At 45.9% G+C, this 12,083-nt stretch overlaps 2 protein-coding genes across 2 annotated transcripts in view; one reads left to right on the top strand and one right to left on the bottom strand.

Annotated features, from left to right (window-relative positions):
• Positions 1-12,083, top strand: part of MGMT (O-6-methylguanine-DNA methyltransferase) — a 282,734-nt gene that overhangs the window by 36,212 nt on the left and 234,439 nt on the right. The window lies entirely within an intron of this gene.
• Positions 8,273-8,898, bottom strand: LOC135273929 (histidine-rich glycoprotein). The gene is given in 2 exon segments (XM_064373649.1): positions 8,273-8,433; positions 8,436-8,898. Coding segments are annotated over 2 exon segments (624 nt in total).

The raw sequence follows: 12,083 nt of genomic DNA, 5'->3' as shown, positions 1-12,083 counted from the left end.
GCCAGGCAGATGTAGCTAATACATTTTGTTCCTACCCAGCTAGACCTTTTCATAGTCCATTGGTATAAGGTTGCCTACAAAAAGGTACAGAAGCTGCCTTGCCCTGGGGTATTTTCTTTTTGATAAAAAAGGAAATAAATAATCACATAATTGTTTTATTTTACCTTAAAAAAACGAGGAAAAAAAAATATGGCTCACATATGCCAGAGGTGCGATGTGTGAGTCATGTTTCCCTCAGGAAGGCAGCAGCTGAGGTTGGGGGTGAATTTTTCCCCTGTGTGAAGAGAGGTGACTGGGGGCGGGGCCGCCTCCCTTCCTAAATTTCCGTGCTCCCTGTCAGTGTAATTAACTTAGGGGAAACTACACGTGGGGTTCAGGAGCCTCTCTCTTTATTCTTTTCCTTAGAATCAAGTTACATTTTTTTAAGCAATAAACTTTAGAACAAAATGAGGATTAGAGAACAAGATGTCGAGACACGCAGACCTTAGAGAGGCAGCTGCTAAAAGCAGCCGGACCCAAACAGAACATAAAAATGCATGCAGTCTAGAGATGCACTTTTTCTTTTTTATGGCTCTACTCCATATTTCATTTATATTTAAAACTGAGTTGACGAATATGAATACAGATATTTAGAGTTATTGTGAAGTCATATTTGTTTATGTACGCGGTCCAGTTTCCAGACCATATCTTATAGTTTAAAAGGAGAGCAGTTAATGGTTTCACCCACACTGCTTGGATTTTTTTTTTATTATTCTCCAGCTTCTATTCTTCAGGTGTGCAGCTATTTTAGTATTATGAAGAATGATGGATGATGCAGGAAAGTTTCTTTGGAAGCACTTCTGATATTGTGCAATGCACTTGGGGGTCAGCTACACTTGACTGATGCATGATTTATCCGATGTCCCTGCCACTTCCCGAGATAAAGCTGCTGCTTTATCAAAAATGCCAGCAACTGTGATTTAGAATTTATAAACCTCCGTTTTCAAATAATTGTTCTGATTACTTTCTGCCTTGGCAATAAAATGATAAAGGTAATTGCACACAAATATGAGATAGCACCAAAATACAATAAAATTAACCTGAATTAGCTTGACTCGTCGATGAGAAGTATTTATGAAATGTGGTGTTGCAATAAGGGAGGGAGAGTGATATTACGGCTGGAAGGTGAGTTATTGCCTTAATGTAATACTCCTTGAAATTTAAAAAAGAGACAGTTTCTGTTGAGGATGATTGTGCTTTTGAAATTAAGTTGAAGTGATTCTTATAATTGGCAACAATAATGCATTTTGAAGGTAATATCTTTTATTGTGTTATGCCTACTTGCATTACCTTTTATTTAGCTGTTTCTGGCTTCAGCTTTTCTAATACTCAGGTGGAAGCAGACTTGGAATTCTGTTGGATCCAGGGGGCTGAAATGTTTTATTCTCTTTGTAGCATTGCCCCTGGTCTGAATGTTACAGACTTTCCCCCCTACATATGATCAAATTGTTTAGTTATCAAAGGTTAAATATTATAGCTAGTTAATTTTTTTTTTTAAGTTTAAGGGAGGTTTTAGAAATGTGTTTTGTTTCCCTGTGCTTTGTGTGGACTGGGAACATCTCATTGTACCCTAATGGTTTTCAGCAGTATCAGATCTGGGGTTTCCTTTTCAATGCTCATGGTTTATAATCTGCCTTTTACATTCCTGAAATGAAATTCATGGATATATGCATATATCTGTACTATTTAAATGAAGAACTTTAAGAGCAGTAATTTATAATAAAATAATGTGCCTTCAGAACAGGACTCTGCTAGCAGACATAATGTAATCAGGTGTACCTACCTGGAATGCAGCAGCTACAAATGGAGACTGAGACAGTTTTGTTTACTGGACATTCATCATCTGGTCAACATTGACATTGGTGGTGTAATTTTTCTAAAATGGCAGACAGCTTTTGTAAAGTTTCAAAGAAAATGAAGGTCATTTTTCCATTGAGTTGCAAGATAGTTGCATTCTTAGAAAACTTTGTGGAGAGCAGAACTGTGCAGAAAATGTGTTTGCGTGTAAGTGGAATATTTTAGGGTGTTACTAATTTTAGACTTGAATGTGTTGCAGGATATTCGAACGTGACACAGGATGCAGGGTGACACTGTTGTTTGGGACAGAAGAACATTCTGCATTCTTGATTCCCGCCCTTTGAATATTGATCACTCCGATAGCCATTGTGACAACCAAAAAGCGCCTTCAAATTCTCGATACCCTCCTCTTGCAAATGAGTAGAGAGGAGGTCCTCCAGAACATCCTCCCCCAGCCAGATTGTGATTGGATCAGGAGCCTCCCAGCACCCCCCTGCTCAGAGAGCCTGTGCCACCTCACACGTCACCATAGAAAGCCTGAGATTTGGGTTCCCAGTGTTGCCTGGGAATCCATCCCCAAAAGGGAGGGGAGAGAAATGTCTTCAAAGCTGAGAGTCCTTGGTAATTGATTGTACCATAGTGCCCTCTACCACCTTTAGGACCTCATTTTGTCTAGTCTAGGTTTCTGTGAATGTGATAGGGTTTTTTTTTTTCCTGACTTGGTAATAAAGTTTTTAGTATTGGTGACTTGCAGGATGTCTAACAAAAATGAAGTTTTGGAAACTAAGGCCAACTTTGGAAAGTGTTATAGACTTAAAATTGCAGCGTGTATGTTTCCCCCTGTTGACTTTGGGAGTAGAGCGCTGGTCTGCTGTTTTTCTAAGGAGAATAAAGTATTGGGAAGGAATTGCCCAGGAAAAATAGAACTAGCGGGATTTTTTTCCAGAAATAATAAGTGGAATTGAGAAAATTGAAGTGAAACATTATTTTGTGGTAGATAAATATCTCTTTTAGTCCCCTCAACCTCACTTTTACTTTCTGGTCTGTTGATAAACTATATGTTATTATTCTAGCCTACTTTGACTTTTGGTTTGTAAAATGAAAATATAATATAGGCTTCATGATAGCCCAGTGTGAAGTGACATGTTAAAATAGAGGACTGACAACATATCAAATATCAATGTATTTTAATATTATGTGATAAATATATAAAGTAAAAACTGAGATTCCATCCTTTTCCAGCATTTTGACTTAAGGCTGAATTTTAGGGATTGTAAAATTATCATGGAGCTCAGTTACATGGGTGGTTCTTTGTCTTACTCTGGGTGTGAGCAAGCAAGCTGGGTCTTTTACTTCTTTAAAAATGATAGAGTTACTTTTTGTCTGCATCGGATACATCCAGTATCTCAGGCTTTGCTTGTTTATTGGACATTCATCATCTGGTCAGCTTGGATATTGGTGACATATTTTCCCAAGATGGTAGTCAGCTTTTGTAAAGTTTCCAAGAAAATAAAGTTCAAGAACAAGCTAATGAAGTTTTTTTGGCGTGTTCTTGCTCATGGTATCTTACTTCCGTGTTTACTTGGTTCTTTGATTCTACTGGGCATTATATTTGAGAGAGTGTTCGTTATTCGTAAGAGCAGTGTGAAGCCTGAGGGGACTGTGCCTGTCCCTAGGGCAGTCTAATCCCTTCGGTCAGGTGCTGAGCACACCAACAGGCTTCGTGAATTGCTCAGACGGCTGCAAGCTGAGACCTGCAGAGTGATCTCTCGTTTTCAGTTGCTTTTTTTTTTTTTTGCAGTATTTTCTCACTAAGCCAGTGGTTCTCAATAGGGGGCATTTTGTCCCCCAGCTTTGCCATGGGAGACATTTGTGGTTGTTAAAACTGAGTGGGTGCTGCTGGTATCCAGTGGGTGGAGGCCAGGGATGCCAGTGAACATCCCACAACACATGGGCTAGCCCCACAACGAAGAGGAATTCTCTCTCAGTGTCGGTACTGCCATGGTTGAGGCAGTTCATTAGAACTTGTTCAAAGCCCAGCTGGTCCCCAGACCCACACCAGGTCTCCCTGCCTACCCTCAGTTCATCGGGACATCCCATCCTCTTGGGCAGGATTCTCTCGGTGCCATCTTGAGCCCCTTCTTCTCTTGTGTCTTTCCCACCACCCTACCGCAAAAGAGTTTCCCATTTCTGTGGGTTTTCCAAACATCCCACACCTCCCCTTGCCCCCACATACTTAGGGCTAGTGAAATAGCCGTCCAATCATCTCCCTGGCTGCAGGTGGTTCTCTGGGCATCCAGCGGGCATTTATGCTCATGCCCAGTGCTGGTGGCTGCCTCGCTGCTGCTGTAGACGTCCAAGTCCTGAACCCTCAGACTGCTTTCACAGCCCCCGCTGCCCTCCCCTGTCCTCCCACCTCACCTTCCTGTGAGGCACTCTATTCAGAAGAGTCGACTTGTGATTTGTACAACGCCATACTCCACATTTTTCCTTTCCCTGCCTTTGCACACTCTGTTTCTTCAATGTACAAATACCTTCTTAATCTACCCGCTTTGAACTCCTAACCGTCGTTCCAAACTCCTCCTCCTGTGAAACCTTTCTTGGTCCTCGGATTTGTATGCTGTCGTCTTCAGGGCATCTTCTCTGGGTCTCCTTTAGATCAGTGCAGTAGAGTCAAGGCTGTGGGCCCTGAGCCCATACAGATGCCACACAGGATCCTGGACTTCACTCTGCCACATAGTGGCTGTGTGTCCGTGACCAGGCTACTCAAGATCCCCAGACCTCAGTTTCTCTGTCTCTAAAACGGGGGTTCCAGTGCTATGACACTTTGCCGGGCTACAGTAAAGAGCTAGGTGGAAGTGCTCCTGTGAGGACCAGCTCCTGTGAGGACCGGGTGAGACAGGGCTGGTCTAGGGTTGAATGGTCCCTGTGAGCCCTCAGGCAGGTGACCTTGGAGCCAGCTCCTCCAGGGTGGTCTGCGCGGTGCTGCAGCCTCTGGCTTCCAGATGGATTTGAAGCTCCCCTCTGGAGCATGTAGATGGAAGATGCGGCCTCTGGGGCAGGGGTGGCCTGGAGACCTGGCAGTGGTCTTGACTCATGGCACACAGACATTTCCCAGTTTGGTGCGGGCCGCCTGGTGCACGGTCCTCCTATGGCATCGGAGCAGGCCGTGGTGCCCAGGGCCAGGCTTCTGGGGAAGCGGTGAAGGAGATTGGGTTTTCAGTCCCTGTCCACAGAGGGTCCTGCTGAGTTGGGGACAGGGGTGCCCCAGTAAGTAGTAAGTCCTAGTTCCTACGCTGGGGGAGGAAAGTCCTGAGAGTGGGCCCGAGATGGGGATTTATGAGCCGAGCTGTGGAAGCAGGCTTGCAGAGCCTCTGGTGAGTGGGCCAAAATGACAAATGGATTCTGTGCAACTTTTTATCGTCCAGCCTCGCGCTGTATTTCTTCGCGCACCGCTGTGTTTGCCAGGGTTTTGATTGTATTAGTTACTTGTGAGACGGAGAAATCTTTCAGTCTCCAAAAATAAATATGGATCTGCTTTCAATACGTTTTAGCTGTTAAACTTGAGCAGCTAGCAAATCAGCCGAAAGCTTTTGTTCTCATTCCACCACAGGTCCATAGAGTGTGCATCCCAGATGAAACACATACGGAGCCGCCAGACTCTGGGTGGGATACTAGGCCCTTTGCAGGGAGGTGATGCTCTCTGTTCTGTGACGTTTATGTTTTTGAGGAGTCCCCCATTTCTTTCTCTCACAAAGTTAGTTTTCTGTCTTGGGCAGGGCTCCCTAATTCTTAGGACCCTCTGGTGCAGCCCAGCAGCAGTTCTCAGCCTGTGATGGACAGATGCTGCAGGGTAGGGCCAGCCCTGTTGCCAAGTAAAGCCCTCTTGCAGGTGGTTCTGATTGCCTTGCCCCCTCCAGCCCACCTGAAAGCTGCCATAGAGATAGCAGTCACATACGTGGTGACATGTGGCAAGTCCTAGTAGGTGTGGCGGAAGGTGGTGTGTACTGGGGTTGGCAGGGGAAGGAGGAAGAGAGGCATTGTAGAGCTGGAAAAGGAGAAAGGAAGTTGATGATCTTCACCTAAAACCTTTGTCAGGTGAGAAAACTGGTTTTATGCTTAGAAGCTGAAGGCGGAGTACATCTAGGTAAGTGGGTGCTGACATCTCTGGTAAAGAGAACAGATTTAGTTAATTTTTTTGTTTTTGAAATGGAGTTTTATTCTTGTTGCCAAGGCTGGAGTGTAATGGTATGATCTCAGCTCACTATAACCTCTACCTCCCGGGTTCAAGTGATTCTCCTGCCTCAGCCTCCTAAGCAGCTGAGATTACAGGTGCCCGCCACACAGCCAGCTAATTTTTTGTATTTTTGGTAGAGACGGGTTTTCATCATGTTGGCCAGGTTGGTCTCGAGCTCCTGACCTCAGGTGATCCACCTCCTTGGCCTCCCAAAGTGCTGGGATTACAGGTGTGAGCCACCGTGCCCAGCCACATTTAGTTAATTTGGAAAACCCCATTAAATAGACAGCTCATGTCAGATTGCTTACTTGGTTGGAAAAAAAGGCAAAGGTAATATTTTCCATCATGAAGAAGCTTTGTGGATGTTGTTAATTACTTACTTGAAAGAAATAATAAAATGAAATTCAGTAAAATCAAATAACCTGGCAGTTATTTCAAGGAAGCAGCTCTGCTGGGCTTTGACTTTCAGGAGCAGTTGTGTCATTTCCAGGTGAAGCCAAGAGCCCTTGCCATCACCTGGCTCCACCAGGGTTCTCCGTGTGTTTTTTCCTTTTAGGTTGAAATTTTCCCTTATAGCTGCATGAGATGTTTATTATTGCTACTCAGAAGTGTCTGGAATCTGTATCGCTTTAAGCTGCGGGATGAGGTTTCTTCTCTTGGTTTAATTTTTATTGCTTTCACATAGAGCGCTGCTGCCGTTCACATGATGCCCGTGATAGTCCCACCCCTTGAGACCACATGCAGGATCACACCTTCCATGCACAGCACAGGCCAGGCCCTGCACATGGGCTGCGCATACACACGGTTCCCTATGCACATTAGCGTGGCTCCTGTGTGTGTGTGCCTGGCACATTCCTATTTCCTGTGTCCTTGTTCTTTTCTAAAGGTGAGTCTTACCAAGTAGAAAATAGTTTATCATAATGGTAGTTAATTATTTTGTAGTTCCAAGATGTTTAGAATTGATAGAATTCCTGACTAAATCTTGAGTTAAAATTCTACTGTAGGATGACTAAGAAAGATGTGCTGGGTTTACGTGTGTTCTCCAGTTTAACCAGAGGTGACTTTAGACAAGTAATTCTGTTCTGCCAGTTTATTTCTCTAAGTGTTGTCAATTTGGCTTTTTCATGGGATTCTGGGATATAGAGTTGCTTGGTCCATTGAAATCTGTGTATGTAATTTTTTTTTTAACCAAATCTAACTTCTGTGTTTTAGAAAGCATCCCCTGTCTACCAGCTTTTGAGAAAAATCCCATGAATTGGATGACACCAAATGGCTCCAGCAACAGAATGAAACGGAAGAGCAGCAGAGGCTTGAGGCACCCACCGGGGGCTGCTTCCTAGTGCTGGGCAGAATCCTGGGGTCAGGGTTGGAGGGTCTTAAGGCCAGATTGGAGGTAGGGGCAGGCAAGGTTTCAGTGCCAGCATGCACAGTGTCCAGCTGGGCTCCCAGAGCAGCCCGGGTTCTTCCTGCAGGGCACTGCCCTCTTCCTGATGGGTCCTGTGCCTGTCTCCTCAGGAGAACATGATTACCAGGACACCAAGTGTTGCCAGGTTGGGGCCATCTCAGGAAAGGGAGTGTTCATAGCATGTTCCACAGAGATGATCCCTTGGAGAATATTATTGGGTATTTCATAGAGGCTAAAATATAGCATAGTTGTTAGAAATACATGGTTTTGTAGGAAATCACATACCTTGGGGAAAACGCTGGAATTGACATGTGAGAATGGGTGAAATACTGGAAGATGTGGAAGAGGTTCTGTGCCGGTCTCCCCGTGCCTGGTCCCAGGAGTGTGAGGAGGCTCATGCTGGTTTCAGGGGCTGGGGGCTCTCCCCAGTGCCTCTTGTCTCCACAGCCCTCTGCCAGGTATTGGGAGTGTGGAGGAGATGGGGGTCCCTGTCCTCACCGAGGTGCTGCTGTGGGAGGACTGAATCGCTGCAGAGCCACACCTGGTGGTGGGAGCACGTTGAGGGCCTGCAGGTGTCCTTGAGGAAAGGGTTTTGGTGGATGACAAATGTGATAGAAACCATGTGTCTTAGGGAAAACACTGGAATTGTTGAGGGAGGATGGATAAAATATTGGCTTTATTGGAAATTATGGCTGACAGATCTAAAGCTCTGTCATGCATCATGACCTTGCTGGTTATTTCAGCTAGTTTAGTAATTGTATTGATCTGTAACAGATATGTGTCAAGAAAGAATATTAGGAAGTTGATAGAAGTGTACATATTGATGAAAATAAAGATTCATAAGAAATAGATGATGGATTTAGGTACAGAATAAGGGCAGGAAAATAAATGAAACTGGTATGCCAGATGCAGGCACATACCTCCCGTGATGGCAACCCCTTATACCAGACGCAGGCATGTGCTTCCTGTGATGGAAACCCGGTATACCAGATGCAGGCACATGCTTCCTGTGATGGGAACCCTGTATACCAGACACTGGCACATGCTTCCTGTGATGGAAACCCGGTATACCAGACGCTGGCACATGCTTCCTGTGATGGAAACCTGGTATACCAGACGCTGGCACATGCTTCCTGTGATGGAAACCCGGTATACCAGACGCTGGCACATGCTTCCTGTGATGGGAACCCCGTATACCAGACGCTGGCACATGCTTCCTGTGATGGGAACCCCGTATACCAGACGCTGGCACATGCTTCCTGTGATGGAAACCCGGTATACCAGATGCTGGCACATACTTCCTGTGATGGGAACCCTGTATACCAGACGCAGGCATGTGTTTCTTGTGATGGGAACCCCGTATACCAGATGCTGGCACATGCCTCCTGTGATGGGAACCCCGTATACCAGACACAGACATGTGCTTCCTGTGATTGGAACCCCACATACCACATGTAGGCATGTGCTTCCCATGATGGACACCCTGAATACCAGATGCAGACACATGCTTCCTGTGATGGACATCCCATATACCAGATGCAGGCACGTGCCTCCTGTGATGGGAACCCCTTATACCAGACACAGACACATGCTTCCTGTGATGGGAACCCCACATACCACATGTAGGCATGTGCTTCCCATGATGGGAACCCCACATACCAGACACAGACACATACTTCCTGTGATGGACACCCCGTATACCAGATGCAGGCACGCGCTTCCTGTGATGGGAACCTGGTATACAAGATGCAGGCATATGCCTCCTGTGATGGGAACCTGGTATACCAGATGCAGGCACATGCTTCCTGTGATGGACACCCCGTATACCAGATACAGGCACATGCTTCCCGTGATGGAAACCTGGTGTACCAGACACAGGCACGTGCTTCCTGTGATGGGAAACATCTTGGAATATGCCAGGAGTTAAGTAGTGAGCTTCTTAGTGATCAGAACACTGATGGGACCCAAAGTAGTTATTTTAAGCTGGCACCAAGGTTCTAGGTTGTGTGTTGTGTTTAAAACGGCCATATTCCCCTGGCTATCGGTTTTTTTTAGTGAGGTGGAGACCTTCCCAGGGATATTTGGGGATCAGAAGAGGAGCTTAGCATATTATACTAAAGGCAGAGCTCTGAATAGGTTAACAGGGGCCCTGGATCCCACTAGAGCTGGGACTAGGTTTACCTGTGCAGGCCTAGAGCCCCCTCTTCAAAGTGGTGTCTGGGCTGACAGCATCACCCGGGCCCACTCACTCCTGCTGTGTTGGAATCCGCATCTCACAAACTCCCAGCACTGGCCGCTGTGGAGGGAATGGCACCGTCTCGCAGTGCCTTCTCCCCAGCGCTGGCTGCTGCTCTGCCTTGGGTCTGAGTCTGGCTGTCCTCTTCTCGGGTCGAGGAATTAAAGCTGCCTGGCTCAGGACTCCGTGCTAGGTGTGTGGCTGGCCAAAAAAGGGCAGTGAATTCAATTTGCTAAGTGCCCTGCAGATGATGGGGGATGCTGGAGATGGGGGATGCCGGAGATGGGGGACGCAGAAAGCAGCAGGCCCTGATTCTGCCCCGCGTGCGGTAGAGAGGGGGCAGCGAGGTGTGGGCAGCCATCCCTGCTTTCCCTGGCCTGAGCCGCCGTTCCCCCAGCCACCATGGTTTCACCTGTTTACAGACTGCCTGTAGTATTGCTTACTTCTTGTTTTCTTTATATCAACTCATTTTTAAACACCTGCTTTAGCTTCTTCCTAAGGAATTACAGTGAGAACGAGTGTTTGCTGTGCTCATTTTACTTATACTGTTGCATGTTAATTTAAATCCATAGTTAATAAACTAGTATCTCAACTAATCTCACCACCTGAGGTGTGTTCAATACCCTAGAGTCAGAGCACTTCTCTGTGACTCCACCCCCGGGCTGTGGAAGGGCCATTCTCATGCCTTTGAGCTTCAGGCCTGTCATCATCAGAGAAGTGAGCTGTGCCTCATTTGCAGGGCTCCTGTGAGGGTTAGAGAAGAGGAAAGTGAGTGCCTGGCATGAAGGAAATACCGTCAGTGTCCGTAAACAACTCCTCCTGTTCGTTGGTTCTGAGTTGCGTTGTGGCTTATCGATGCATAAAACAGTTGTTGAATTCTAGTCTGTGCCGTTCAGTGCCTTGACTATACGTATATTTGATAAGGTTTATAATAAGTGTTGGTGAGGATGTGGAGAAATTGGAACCCTATATGTTGCTGGTGGGAATGCGAAATGGAGCAGCGGCTGTGGAACTTCTGGAGGTTCCTTAAAACATTAAGCCTGGAATTACCATGTGGCCCAGCAATTCTACCCCTAAGGATATAACCCCCAGAATCGAAAGCAGGATCTCAAATAGATATTTGCACACCAGTGTGCATAGCAGCCTTACTCACAGTGGCCAAAAGTAGGAAGCACACAAACGTCTGTGAGTGAACAGGTACAAGAGACGTGGCCTATCCTTGCAATGGAATGTTATTCAACCTTAAGGACAGGAATTCTGGCACATGCTGCAGCGTGGAGGAACTTTAAAGACGTTAACGCTGAGTGATACAAGCCAGTCGCAGAAGGAAAGTACTGTATGAGTCCACGTACGTGAGATGCGCAGAACAGGCGAATTCAGAGAGAAAGTAGAAGAGCAGGTGCTGGGGCTGGGGAGAGGTATTGTTAAATGTGGACAGAGCTCTTGCTGAGGTAATGAGAACATTTTGGATATAGATGGAGGTGATGGTTACACCACTTTGCAAATGCATTTAATGCCACTGAATTGCACACTTACAAAATAGTTAAATATTCTGCATATTTGCCACAGTAAAAATATTATATTTCCTAACATTTAAACAAAAGGAGCGTCTGGGACGTTATCTCTGACACACCTGGTCATTCGGCACCACCGTCATCTCCTGGCTGCTGGCAGGTTTCTGGAGCAGCACCTCTGAGCAGGAGGCCTGGAACCCGCAGTGCCAGGTCTGGGAGTGCAGGGGTGTGGCAGGGAACGTGCCACGGGGGCTCCTCTTCAGAGCCTTGGGGACCACCAAGGCAGTTCTTGACACTATCCTGGCCTTGGTGCTCAGCGTGGGAAAACAAGGAGAACTAGAATGTCTTGACTTTCTAAAGGCTGTTGTGAAACAAGGGAAGGCGGTGATGCGGGGAGTTGTACCGGCGCTCCTGCCGCGGCCTTCCTGTGGATGTCTGGGTGTCTTTTCTTCCTTGTGGACGGATGCGTCCACACTCCATGGCTGTGCCCTAGTTACAGGCTGTGCATGGTGAGTCCTGCGGAGAGTCATAGATCTGGAGAAACTGGCAGTATCTTTTCTCTAAAAAATGTTTAGAAGGGGGGGTCTCTAAAAAAAAAATATTTAGAAACAGAGACTTTATGTTAGTTTGCTTGCTAATAGGTTAGGTTCCTAAGAGTTTAAAGAAGTAGTTAATTATCAAAACTTTTTCATTCTTGACAACCAGGAGTTTTCCTCTAATTCAAGCTATCTTTGAAATGAACACTGCAGATCTATGAGATTTTCATCTGTGAATGTTGTTTGAAGAATTCATTCCACTGTAATTTAGATAAAATGTACCTGCTGAATTTTATAATAGCATCCACAAAGTTTTATA

This window comes from Aotus nancymaae, unplaced genomic scaffold (genome assembly GCF_030222135.1).
Source record: "Aotus nancymaae isolate 86718 unplaced genomic scaffold, 86718_ANA_hifiasm-v0.15.2.pri h1tg000010l, whole genome shotgun sequence".
Lineage (NCBI taxonomy): Eukaryota > Metazoa > Chordata > Mammalia > Primates > Aotidae > Aotus > Aotus nancymaae.
The sequence above is the reverse complement of the archived record's forward strand: the minus strand, read 5'-3'. Positions and strand labels throughout refer to the sequence as shown.